Source organism: Chionomys nivalis, chromosome 3 (genome assembly GCF_950005125.1).
Source record: "Chionomys nivalis chromosome 3, mChiNiv1.1, whole genome shotgun sequence".
Taxonomy (NCBI): domain Eukaryota; kingdom Metazoa; phylum Chordata; class Mammalia; order Rodentia; family Cricetidae; genus Chionomys; species Chionomys nivalis.
In genome coordinates this window covers 121,464,041-121,477,519 of record NC_080088.1, presented here as the reverse complement: position 1 = coordinate 121,477,519, position 13,479 = coordinate 121,464,041, and the positions used below count along the sequence as shown (strand labels likewise).

Below are 13,479 nucleotides of genomic sequence, written 5' to 3'. Positions count from 1 at the left end.
AGGCCCTGTAATGTCTGTCACCAACGTTTTAATAAGATGAATGCACAACGCACATTGACTGCTTCCTGTGTGCATCAGGCGGTAGGATGGTCTCCTCTGGCCTTTGGTGGGGCCTGCAAGCTTCCTTCCTCCGTGTGTTTCCTTCCTGAATCTCAGGGGAAGGCTCGTGGGTTCCGGAATCTGGGAGTACACACGGACTGCCGAGATCTACCTCTGGTCCTTCTATCCGAGGCCACGAAAATGGCTTCCCCTCCCCTCTGACAAGGACTTTTCTGAACCTTGTGCCAGGGTGTCCTCCCAGGGCCTACCTCTGTAGGACCAGGGCTGCTCTTGACAGAGGAGCCATGCGTGAATGCGGAGGCAGGCCCGGAAGGGGCAATGGGCTGCTGGTCCCAAGACAGAGTGGGCCTGCAGCGGGAGCTTCCCATGGAGATCCCTCAGTCTGTGCAGCCATCTGTACACAGCACAACCCTGAAGCCTGAGTAAACCAGGACTTGGCTGAGGAGGGAGCTGAGGAGGGCTGAGGAGGGCTGAGGAGGGCTGAGGAGGGAGCCAAAGCAGAGGGCTCAGAAAACCCTTCACTCTTTCAGCAGACTCTGGCTTTGGGCTTGAGTTTCCCCTCAGCTAGGCCTCAGTCTCCAGTTTCCAGGTCGGGGAATGGGGTAACAGCTTTCTGAGGTTATTGCCCGGTAGGCACCCAGTTCTTCTCCTCAGAGGCTTATCAGGACCCTCTGCAGCCGGGGACGGCAACTCCAGAGGGAGGGGGCCAGGTGGAGGCTGCTTGGCTCAAATTCAAATGCCCGTTCCTCTGCTAGCTTCCACCTGGAAGGCCCTGGAGAGACATCTAGAGGGGCCCAGGCAAGGAAGCAGAGGGCATCTCTGACTCCAGAAAAGCTGCATAAGCCAGACACTAGCTCACCTTAATTCCAAAGAAAGCCTGGGGCCAGGGTGCAGAAGATACCTACTGGACAAAATGGCAGGTGTCACAGGGGTCTGGGCCTGGACTGTATCTATGGAGATCTTTGGGTGGGCAGTGGCTCTCCAAGTGTGTGACTGGGTAACTATATGACATCTGCTCCGCTGGCCCTGAGCTTCCTGGGACCCTCCCACATTAGCACTTTCCCCATGCAGATCCTTCCCCAGGAGCGAATGCCACCCCGCCTTCCCGGGATGGGTGACCCTTGACGAACATGCCCAAACACAGTGAAGACGCAAAACCCTGTCGGTCCACATCACCCGCTTGGGTAAGTTCTTGATGTCGGCAGTGACCATAAGTGGCCCAGCTGGGCTCTGCCAGCTCCCTAACCTCAAGACCAGCTCAGCTCCCAGGGTTCTTATTCCTGAGAGCCAGAGTTCGACCTGGGGACGTCTGCATTGCTGGTCCCTCGACCAACCATCTCCTGGCCCCACTCCCGGTGGCTGGACTCCTGTAGTCCTCGGCCTTTGGTCTCGATGGGCAAAAAGCAGGAGGCCACAGCAGCTAGGAGGCAGCAGCCACTGTAGACGGCCAAGGTCAGGTACACAGAAGATTCCAGCATCACCTAGGGAGGGAGATGGAGATAGATTAGAACGTCTCAGAGATTCCATCTTACGCCTGTAGGAATGGCCAAGATCAAAAACACTGATGACAACTTATGCTGGAGAGGTTGTGGGGAAAAGGGAACTTTTCTGCATTGCTGGTGGGAGTGCAAGTTGGTACAACCCCTTTGGATATCAGTGTGGCGATTTCTCAGAAAATTAGGAAACAACCTTCCTCAAGACCCAGCAATACCACTTTTGGGTATATACCCAAAGGATGCTCAATCGTGCCACAAGGACACATGCTCAACTATGTTCACAGCAGCTTTGTTTTTCATAGCCAGAACCTGGAAACAACCTAAATACCCCTTGACTGAAGAATGGATAAGGAAAATGTGGTACATTTACACAGCAGAAAAAATAACATCTTGAAATTTGCAGGCAAATGGATGGATCTAGAAAACATCATTTTGAGTGCGGTAACCCAGACCCAGAAAGACAATTTTTTAAAGATTTATTTATTTATTATGTATACAACATTCCTTCCATGTTTGCTTGCATGCCAGAAGAGGGCACCAGATCTCATTACAGATGGTTGTGAGCCACCATGTGGTTGCTGGGAATTGAACTCAGGACCTCTGGAAGAGCAGCCAGTGCTCTTAACCTCTGAGCCATCTCTCCAGCCCCCACCAGAAAGACAATTATGACATGTACTCATAAGTGGTTTTTAAACATAAAGCAAAGAAAACCAGCCTACAATTCACAATCCCAGAGAACCTAGACAACAATGAGGACACTAAGAGAGGCTTACATAGATCTAATCTACATAGGAAGTAGAAAAAAACAAGGTCTCCTGAGTAAATTGGGAGCATAGGATCCTTGGGAGAGGGTTGAGGGGGACGGGAGAGGAAGGGAGGGGAGCAGAGAAAAATGTAGAGCTCAATAAAATTAAAAAAAAAAAAGACTGTCTCAGAGCCACAGTAAGGCAAGCTGAGTACTTCACCCCCATTTTACAGACAGGAGACAGATGCTCAAGTGCATAGCCAAGCCACCAAGTCATACAAGTCACCAAGTATGATGACAGACTTCTGATCCTAGCACTGAGAGGCTGGAGGAGGAGGATCACTTAAAGTCAAGGCCAGCCTGGGGTCAGAATAAGACATCTCTCAACAAACACACAGCCTAAGGAACATATTCAATCTTATATAATAGTGAGGATAAAGCTGAGATCTGAGGGCAAGTTTAAGATTCTCTCCACTGGCCTGGCAGTGATAATGCTTTAATCCCAGCACCCAGGAAGGCAGAGGCAAGAGAATCCGGAATCTAAGTTAGTGCAAGTCTGGGTGTAAGTCAGTGTAAGACTCTGGGTCAAAAGCCAAAACCAACCGAAAAGAATCAACACCCAGTCTGATGGCATATGTCAGACCGCAGACAGTGCGGAGATGAGTCCTCTGTCCTGAGGACATGGCATAGAGTTAAGACATCCTAAAGAGGCATGGCCCCTTCAGCTCTCGGACTACTTTGAGACAATGGTACCCCAGAATTGGGATTGCTCCAGGGGTCTAGTGCCGGAAGGGGGAGGAGCCTGGAGCCTGGTGCTGGTCAGAAGGAGCCTGTCTCCCAGGAAGAGCTCTCAGAGTTCTGAGGACTTGCTAGAATCCTGCAGGCTGGAGCAGAGACGACGACTGGCCAGTGATGGGGAGGACCACAGCGTGGCCAGCACCACTAACCACGCAAACCTCTGTTTGTCCTGTGCTAACCTTGAAGTTTCACATCAGGACCCTGACGATGGACTTGGTGGGGGCAGCTGAACCCCTTCATTGGTTCCTCTGGCTCCTCTTTCCAATGTGGCCACGGTGAATGACCCTCAGCTTTTCTTAACTTTCCATCTCTTCAGTTGGTGCATTGAGACTGCTAATTAGAAATCCCAGGATCCAGGGTTTGGCCTTGACAACACTGGTGGCATTAGAAGTGACGTATAAAGGGACAACAATGCTGAAATAGATGCCAGAACCCCAATTTCTGAACTACCCAGGGCAGGAAAATCTGCAGACAGGGAGCAGACAGATGTTCACTAGGGACTGGAGGTGACCCCTAACGGATACAGGGATTTGGAGGGGGGCAATGACAAAGTAGACAAAGTACGGGTACATGGCATTACAAATATACTAAAGCCACCACATTATTTGTTAGAATGTTACTGGGAAGACCTTTGGAGACCCAGCTCCACCCCTCTGCAGTTTCTTCCCGACTCCCACTTGGTTGGCTGCTGCTAAGAACTGACAGGCCACATTCAGCGGCTGCGGGAGCTACTCAGTCCCTGCAGGCTTCTAAGAGAGACCCCTCGCGGCTCTCAGAGACAGGCCAATCCTCACCTTCTCCTGGGAATCAGAGGCAACCTGACTGCGGGCACATAAAGCTCATATTAACTAATTACAGTCCAGAACTTTCTCTTCTCTTGGACCCAGATTCATCTGGTGAGACTGAAGCCTCTTGTTGCAGATGCTTGCTGGGCCACGCAGCCTGTCCGCTGGCAGAACTCTTACGGCTCCTGTCTGGAGGACATCTGACAAAATGGCCACTCTTTTGAGCCTACTCCATTCCCTTCTCCTTTCTCCAAAATCTAACATTGTTGCCCTGATATTTGTGTGTGTGCGCGCGCACACGCACACATGCGTACAGCACAAATACGAGCTCAGAGGACAACCTATAGATGCCGACTCTCCTTTTGCCTTGTAGGTCCTTGTAGGTCCCAGGTATTAAACTCAAGCCATCAGACTTGGTGATAAGCATCTCTACTGCTGAGCCATCGCATTGGCCCAATTTATCTTTAAAGTAATTAAATTTAATGATGTGACCTACTCCTTAAAATGGATGTTCAGACACGGACATCCATGTTTAGTGGCACCCTGAGTTGCCAAGTTTGGTAACTCACCCAAAGCAGCCAGTTCAGAAAGGAAGACAGACATCTGGAGCAAATAGTGTCTGTTGTTTGTTTCTTGGGTCAATATCCCACTGTTCCTTTGGTCCCGAATTCTGCTCTCAAGCCCTCCTCCCACTTCAGCCTCCCCAAAGTAGCTGGGACCACACCCAGTGTATCCAAATTATTCTGGGCCAAATCCTCTGGTATCCACAGGGACTTCTGCACTGGGAAAAGCTGAATTCTATCCCAGGCTTGTCTGAGTCCCTGTCCAATGGCCTTGGGTCCTTATTCCTTCTGAGGATCTTCCCCCCTGGGGTGGGTTGCTGGGAAATGCTGTCCACTCCATAGGGCACAGCCAGCCACTCCCTGGATCTGTATTTGGGGCAACACTTGCCTGAGCAATGAACGGAGTAATGAGGGCACCCACTCTCGCCATGCCGCTGCAGGTGCCCAGGCCCAGTGCCCTCGTCGCCGTGGGGTACACCTGGAATGCCAGCATGTCTGTCAGCAAACATCAGGAGGGATGCTGAAATCCCTTACCCCTCCCACTCAGGACAGATGGGACTAGCGCCCGTGGACAGGATGGGAATGGGCAAAGGAGGTAGGAGCTTCACCCAAGGCTGAGAGCACAAGGGTGGCTGTGGGCAGGATCCCACTTCCCTCATTGTTTTTCACTACCGGCAGGTATTCGGCAGTTGGGTTTTCTAGTTAGCAATGGTGAGCAGTGGGATGTATACAGAGTGCTTGCCTGTCATGGTGAGGACCTGGATTCTATCCCAGTACAGTGGAAAAAGCCATGGAGTTCAGTAGAAAGCACTGGACCATATATAATACACAACACACACACACATAATTACTGATTATATATAGGTGTCTAACAATGACTGTACTCAATATAAAATGAATATTACAGTTCTGTTTTTCTCTGCTGGACTCGGCAATGGCCACTGTCTTGTAGGTGCTGACCTGCACTTATTTTTAGCTACACCACATGCGCCTTCTGCTTCTCTCGAGCTAATGGATCACACCCTGAGACACTTCTGTGTGTTCTGTCTTGGATGGCTTCATTCTGTTTGGAAAAGCTGTTGGCTCTCCCACACCTGTGCCTGGTTTTCTATACTAATTTTGTTTGTTTTTTATTTTGTTGTCTAAGTGTGTGTTTGGATGGATGCAAGCCGTGCGTGTGTGTGTGTGTGTGTGTGTGTGTACCCCTAGAGGCCAGAAAAGGCCATCAGAACCCCTGCAGCTGGAGTTATAGGCAGTTGTGAGCTGCCCAATGTGGATGCTGGGAACCAAACCCACGTCCTCTGGAAGACCAGTTCGTGCTCTTAATCACTGAGCCACCTCTCCATCTCCCAGGCTGAGTTTTCAATACAGAAACCTATCGCTTGGCTAGGTCAAGGTCATCACCTATTCAATTAATTATTCACGGTCACCAATAGCCAACTGACTGAAGTTTAGCTAGGCTTAGAGAACTTGAAGAGTTTTTTTTTTTCTTTTCTTTTCTTTTTTTTGTACTGGGGTTCAAATCCAGGGCCTTGAGTAAGAAAGGCAAACACTTTAGTACTGAGCTGCATGCCCAGCTCACAAACACTGCAGAAGGTTGTCTTCAGGAAGGGGGAATGCGGGCCCTGTCCCATTCCCTTTGGCTCTACACACTTAGGAAACCTCTGGAGTTCTTACATTGAGCTTAAAAGTTGGACGAGCAGAAAAAAAAGAATGATTGTGAAGTAAGTGGAAGCGATGAAGCAGACCTAAGAATAATTGATATTCCGGTCAACAACACCCCCAGGTACCCACCCCGCTCTCAGGCACCTCTCCTACCTCAGGCGTGTAAACGTAGGCTGCTTGGAAGCCTCCGGAAATAAATGCTCTTGCAATGAAGAGTAAGAGGGTGAGCACATTTCTGGGGAGGAGAAGACAGCAGGTGAGGGCTTTTCCCGTCTCGTTCTCACTGCATGATCCACCTTCTCAGGAAGACTCGGCACTGAATTGGCAAAGGTCCCCCACCCAGCACCTCTGCATGCTGCGCTAAAGCTCGCTCTTATAGCACCCTGCTCTCCATCCAGCAACCCCGCTGGCGGATGGGGACGCCTGCGGTCCACAGCTGGGCATGAGAGTGGGAAAATGGTCTGAGTGGCTGAAATCCAGGACCAAGGCTCAGTGACAGAGCACTTGCCTAGCATTCGTGAGGCCTTGGGTTCTAGCAGGACTGTATCTGGCATTCTTACGGCATTTCTGCTCCCTAACTGTTGGCTCTGTGGTTCTCCTTGATGATCCAGACTACCAACCCATCAGAGTCTAAGCCCCACCTCTCCCCCATCCTGTGGGCCACTGGTTCCTTGTGGGGATTGGTCTGGGGCACGTCTATATTCAGGAGCTCTTAGGAGTTGGAAAACTAGAGAATGTATCTTCAGTAGGGCGTGTTTGAAACAAGGTCTATTTCCATCAAACCAATCACTTTAAAGCGTGCACAGCTTCTGTGGCCACACTGTACTTGTGTTTGGGATCATCATGGTGAGGGAGTTTGAACGAGAACAGCCCCCATAGGCTCATAGATTTGGATGCGTAGTCACCAGGGTGTGTGTGGCACTACTTGAGAAGGATTAGGAGGTGTGGCTGTGTTGGAAGAAGTATGTCCCTAGGGGTGGGCTGTGAGTTTTCAAAGCCCAAGTCAGGCCCAGCATCTCTTTCTCTTCCTGCTGTCTACAGAGCCAATATAAAACTCACAGCTGCTTCTCCAACACCATATCTATCTGCACGCCATCATGTTTCTTGCCATGATGATAATGAACTAAACCTCTGAACTAAACTGCAAGCCAGCCCCACTGAAATGTTTTCATTTATAAGAGTTGCTGTGGTCATGATGTCACTTCACTGCAATAGAACACTGACCAAGACACATGGGAGCTCTAAACTTGAAGTTCAGAGAAATAAAACTGAGATACATGGTCCCCTGCTGCACCACAGAGGCTTTGACCGTGAGCCCACCCATCTCTCCGTCATGAAGCACCATGAGCCTGAGTTCTGGTGAGGGGCTGGAGTTCCCCTGATACCCACCTTCCAATGCAGACGAACAGTAGGAGGCTGCAGAGGGAGAAGACGAGGAAACACAAGGCCATGGTCTTCTTGCGGCCCAGGCGGTCAATGACCCACAGAGTCACAAGGACACCTACCAGGAGAGCAGGGACATGGTAGGCAGCTTTTCAAGTGGTTCCTAATCACCCACCCTATGTCGTCTTCCACCCCTGGGAGTGGACCAGCCGAGCTGAACCCATGAACTCCAGTTCTGTCCCAGCCAAGAGTTTAGACAACACAGTAGACTCCAGACCAATGCCTGCTGCATCTGTGTTAGAGTCAGTGAAGCAGGGGACCTGGGAAGTCACAGCAACCAGGAGACAAGTGTGTTACTGTTTCAAGTCTCTAAGGAAAAGGGTGATGTGTTGCTAGAAGCAAAGAGGCAACTGATACAGGCATCGCGGGAGCCTGAATGATGGCATCTGCTGTCATCAGGCAGCAGAACGTCCAGGTTGAACGCACACCTAGTTGGGTTCAGAGGACTCTTGTTTACTCTAACCTGCCATATAACCAGGAGCCCATCTTCCCTGAGCCTCGGTTTCTTTATCTAGAAACGGGACTAGTACAATGATGTGCCAACCTTCATAGAGGCCGTATAGCATAGTGCTTGAGATTAGTGTATTATGTAATATTTATATAATCATATTTTGAGAAAGTACTTCCTTATCTATTAATCATTAAAATAATCTTCTAAAACAAATGCCAGTGGCTGCCTTTAATCAGAGCACTCAGGAGGCAGAGGCAGGATGATCCTTGTGACTTTGAGGCCAGCCTGGTCTACATAGTGAGTTCCAGGCTAGCCAGGACTATGAACCTGTCTCAAAAAGTAAAAAATAAATAAATAAAATAAATGCTATCATAAGTCTCATTTTTCATATTTATTTAATTATTGCTTATTGAGTATCAGGATCTATTCTAGGAGGGCAATATGTGTTAGGAACAAAACCAAACAAGAAGATTCTACATTTCAGAGTTGGGAGGTGATGGCAATCAATACTGGACTAAAGTTTCTAAGCTGGGACTCTCGTTTCCTAATGCAACTGGGGGGAGACGTTTTAGGAGAATGATAGAGTCTGGGTGGGGGGACTGGAGAGATGGCTTAGTGGTTAAGATCGCTGGCTGCTGTTCCAGAGGTTCTGAGTTCAATTCCCAGCAACCACATGGTGGCTCACAGCCATCTATAATGAGACCTGGTGCCCTCTTCTGGCTTGCAGGGATACAGGCAGAACACTGTATACATAATAAATCAATCAATCTTTAAAAAAAAAAGGAGTCAGGGTGGGGCACAGGTCTGAACTCTGCCAGCAATGGGACATTTATTTAGTGTCTTAAGCCAATTTCTTAAAAGGCCTCGGGACAAGGGTACAGGCTCAGGGTGTTGTGTGTGGAGCTGACCCGGGCAAGCACCAGTCAAAGATGGTATACGGAGGACTCTGCTTGGTCTTTGCTGAGCACAACACAATGGTGGCGGAAAATGGAAAGTTGTAGGAGCCAGAATGATCGTGGGCATCTTTAGTCCCTTTAAATAGCTGTTTAGCTTTGGCTCAGCACTGGATTTGACATTGTCGCTTTCAGACAGGGGGAGAAAGGGAGAGACGGACAGAAGGAAGGGAGCGGATCACCTTTGCACGGTGTTCAGGTTTGGAAGTTTGATGCCCCCACCACCAGGTCTTTTCCAGTGCATCCAGTAATGGGGGAGAAATCTCCAGGGCTCCCATCTCTGTGCAAGCCCTGACTGTCATTACAAGATTGTTTATACAATCAACAGCCTTAGAGGGTAAGGACACTGTCCGCTCTGGAGCAATGGCAGAAGCGTCTGGAGGCCACTTATAAAGTCCCATGCAGGGCTGGAGAGATGGCTCAGAGGTTAAGAGCATTGCCTGCTCTTCCAAAGGTCCTGAGTTCAATTCCCAGCAACCACATGGTGGCTCACAACCATCTATAGTGGGGTCTGGTGCCCTCTTCTGGCCTGCAGGCATACACACAGACAGAATATTGTATACATAATAAATAAATAAATATTAAATAAATAAATAAATAAATAAATAAATAAATAAATAAAATAAAGTCCCATGCATCCTGAGCTTGAGCTTCCTTGGCTGTGATTTGGACATGGTTTGAGTGTGTCCCCAGGAATCATGTGTTGGGAGCTTGGCCCTCAGTGCAGTGATGTCAAGAGGTAATGGAAGGTGGGTGTGGCCCTGTCTCTGCTTCTTGTCTCTCCTCTCATGGGCTCTCACTACAGGGCTCCTACCATTCCCTGGGAGGCTCTGTTTAAAGCTGAGCCAATGCTGGCACCCTGCCTGTTAGCTTCAGAACTTTGCGCTAAATACACTTTTTTTTTTTTTTGAGGCAGGGTTTCTCTGTAGCTTTGGAGCCTGTCCTGAAACTCGCTCTATAGATCATGCTGACCTTGAACTCACAGAGATTCTCCTGAGTGCTGAAATTAAAGGCATATGCCACCACCGTCCGGTCTAACTATACTTCTTTATAAAGGACATAACCTTAGGTATTTCATTATCATAACGGGGAAGAGATTCCCATATACCTGCGCTGCAGCTCCTCCGCCTGGGCCTTCTTTATCATGGGTGCAAACTGGGGCAGCAGGCCCTGCCATCAATGTTTGACCCTTGCTGCAGTGCAGAATTGCAGTAAGGTTCTTGTGACAGGGTGTGGCTGCTTGCTCCAGTAGCCCAGGAGCCTTGCCCTTTTAACAGGATGCTTGACGCTAGGCAACCTGACTTGTTAGCCTTCAGGTAGGGCCAGACTCTCAGTGTTTATAATGTGTAGCAAAGGCCTGGGAAAACACTCAAGGCCTGTTTTTCTTTTCTTTTTAAACCCTAAGCAGATGGTAGGCTTTCCTGCCCCGCCTCACCTGGGAACTCAGACAGGGTGGTCCACAGTAGGTCCATGTAATCCTCCTTGCTCAGGTACTCACAGGCCAAGCTGCACTTGGCTTCCACCGCCTTCTTCCGGCTGGAGACTAGGGTGGGGAAAGAGGAGCAGGGATAGTCACACAATCTTGTACCACAGCTTCCTGAACCCTAGCCCTTTGTTGTGGAAATGACTTTAACTGTGTAAAGACGCCTTGCATTTGTTTATGCTGTGGAATGTTACTTTTACTGTGTAAAGATGTGTTACTTTTGTTTATGCTGAATTTGTTTACGATGTAAAGATTGTTACATTTGTGTATGCTGTGGAATGTTACTTTAACTGTGCAAAGGTCTGTTACCTTTGTTTATGCTGCATTTGTTTAATTATGTAAAGATGTGTTGCATTTGTTTCTCCTTGCCTGCCTAAGGCACTTGATTGGTCTAATAAAAAGCTGAACAGCCAACAGCTAAGCAGAACCAGAATTAAGTGGGAGGAGAAATCTAAGGCAAGAGGAGAGCAAGAGAGAGAAGAGAGAATGAGGGAGAAAGTGAGGGAGACAGCTGGGGCCAGCCAGCAGATATGGAGTAGGACATGAAGAAAGAAAGGTAGAAATCCCCGAGTAGAAGGGTGGATGAAGAGAAACAGGTCAATTTAAGTTAGAGAAAAAGAAAAACTAGCCAGAAATAAGCATAAGCTAAGGCCCAGCATTCATAGCTAATAATAAGTTCTGTATCATGATTTGGGAGCTGGTTAGTGGTCCAAAAGAAAAAACTTGGTACATTCCTTCTTGCCTGTGAATATTGGACTGGGTAACTAACTGTAAAAGTTTATAGTCTTGCCAGATGGTGGTGGTGCATGCCTTTAATCTCATCACTTGGGAGCAGAGGCAGGGGGATCTCTATGAGTTCAAGGCCAGCCTGGTCTACAGAATGATTTCTGGGACAGTCAGAGCTACACAGAGAAACACTGTCTTTATGAAACAATAACAAAAACATTTTCAGTCTCCAGGGGTTGGGGTTTGCAGAGGTTTGGATCTGAGACAGCACAGAAAGAGCCGGGAGACAGGCTCAGGAGTGAACCCCTGTGCACCCTACTCCCGCACACTGGTGAATTTTTATGCATTTTCTCCTATTTTGGGGTAGGCTGTGGAAGCATGGGGGAGAGGTTGACTGCTTAGCCATTAACATGATCCCAGAGCGGCTGCATTACCTCAGACCCTGCCCAAGCAGGCAGCACCCTCTAAGGCGACTGCTGATTTCTGCCATGTGATAATGACCCCCTCCATGTACTTAGCCTCCCCAGATTGCCTGCTCTCACCACACCATGATGTGTGGGAAACCCCACAGAGATTAAGGCCTCTTCAGGGAAACCCCACAGGGATTACAGTTTCTTCAGGGAAGTCCTGGCCGGTCCTGGGATTCTCATCCTTTCTCCTCCTACACCTTAACTGCTAAATAACCTCCCACCCCAAAAAGTTGACGCATAAAATGAGCTATCTAAAAATCTCCCCCGTGTGAATACAGCCCTCTCTCTCTTGAGGACCTCACACTACCTTGGGCTACGTACCAGGATCCTTAACACACCCCAGCTCTCATATCACACCAAATCATCATGAAATACCGTGAGGCATGGACAAGATTCAGACGTCATCTGGCCCCTGAAAAGAACTCCCAGAATGCTACTCACCAAAGACCTAGCCACCGTGTCTCCTGCTGTCATTCACAACTGGATCTTTGCTGGTTTACCCCAGCAAAAAAAATATTTATACACACAAACACACACACACACACATGCACGCACATATATACACACATGCACGCGCACACACGCGCACATGCATGCACTTCTTGTGTCGGGCTTCTAGGTATGGCAGAATTGTGTAGCTCTGGAAGCTGGAAACATCTTCCGTGTAGCTTTTGCAGAAAAGGCCCCCAACCTCTACCTTCCCTCAGTGCTCATTGTCCACTGTCTGAGGGCTGTCCCCTCTGCTCAGTATCAACCCCCCACAACCAGATCTGAAGTTGGGATGCTTCTACAGAGCTTAGTTTCTCAATAACACCCCCAGTTAGCACAAGGCTCTACCATCTAAGACCTGTAATGAATGAATAATTTAATGAATTGTGCTGGGCATACTAACTCAGAACCTCAGGGCTTGCTGAGGGCACTGGGGTCCCGTCCCAGCACCCAGCGTATGAAACTGTCACCCATGGCCCCTTAGGTTTTACAAGCAAACCCTGAAGAAACTTCGTTCTTTTTCCAATGTCAGAATCCCAGCATTGCCTTCAGATAGAACCAACCGAAAGGCTGAGCACCTGCACGCGCATATTTATCTTTCTTTAATTTGTCTGGTGATTCCTGCTTCAAAATACAATTCCCTGGGGAGCTTTTAAACCTGACTAATGGGTGATCCTCACCCAGGCTGATTAAACTGGTCTGGAGAGGGTTTAAATGGTGCTGGCATCGTGTCAAAGTTCCCAGGGTGAGGGTAGGGAATCTGCTGGTGGATGCTTGTCTAGGATTCAGTGTTGCGGGAGGTCCTTCCGTTCCTCCAGCCAATAGCCACTGAGATACCAGCCCACTGGGGCGTGGTCTTTCTCCCTTTAAAAAAGCGACCACTTCCGTCCTCGCTCTCTCTTACTTCCTGCTCCGCTTCGGGCGACTAGACTCCCTTCCTGATTGTGCAGAGGGCTGTTGTCTGTGACGATGATCTGTAAGATTTTTTCCCTTTTAAATAAATAACCATTTTATTAATCATAATTCCAAATTGGTGTTTGTGACTTACGCCTTCGCCTTCATTTGGCACCCAACCAGGCTAATGGCTACTGTGCCAAACCGAAATACGGGCCCACAGTTTTAGGACCCCCTCTTTCCCCCACTTGGCTGCCTGCCATCAGTTCGGCCGTGGCCTGTGCCTTGCGGCCTGTGCCTTGTGCGTGGAGCCAGCAGTTTAACATAAATCATCACGCAGTGGCTTTTCTTGCTGCAGTTCTTTATATTTTCCCTTTAGACACCTCAGATTGACTTCAAGTCCCCACGCAGCCTATCGTTTGCCTCCCCACGTGGATTTAAACTCCACAGGCCCACGT

At 48.9% G+C, this 13,479-nt stretch overlaps 1 protein-coding gene across 1 annotated transcript in view; it reads right to left on the bottom strand.

The window, feature by feature from the left end:
- Window positions 1-11: 11 nt before the first annotated feature.
- Svop (SV2 related protein) overlaps window positions 12-13,479 on the bottom strand; it is an 83,258-nt gene continuing 69,790 nt past the window's right edge. The window contains exons 12-16 of the mRNA XM_057765721.1: window positions 10,395-10,502; window positions 7,502-7,613; window positions 6,266-6,347; window positions 4,836-4,925; window positions 12-1,541 (exon numbers count right to left, since the gene is read on the bottom strand). Coding sequence (XP_057621704.1) covers window positions 1,335-1,541; window positions 4,836-4,925; window positions 6,266-6,347; window positions 7,502-7,613; window positions 10,395-10,502 — 599 coding nt within the window. The 3' untranslated portion in view covers window positions 12-1,334. The remainder of the gene's footprint in view (window positions 1,542-4,835; window positions 4,926-6,265; window positions 6,348-7,501; window positions 7,614-10,394; window positions 10,503-13,479) is intronic.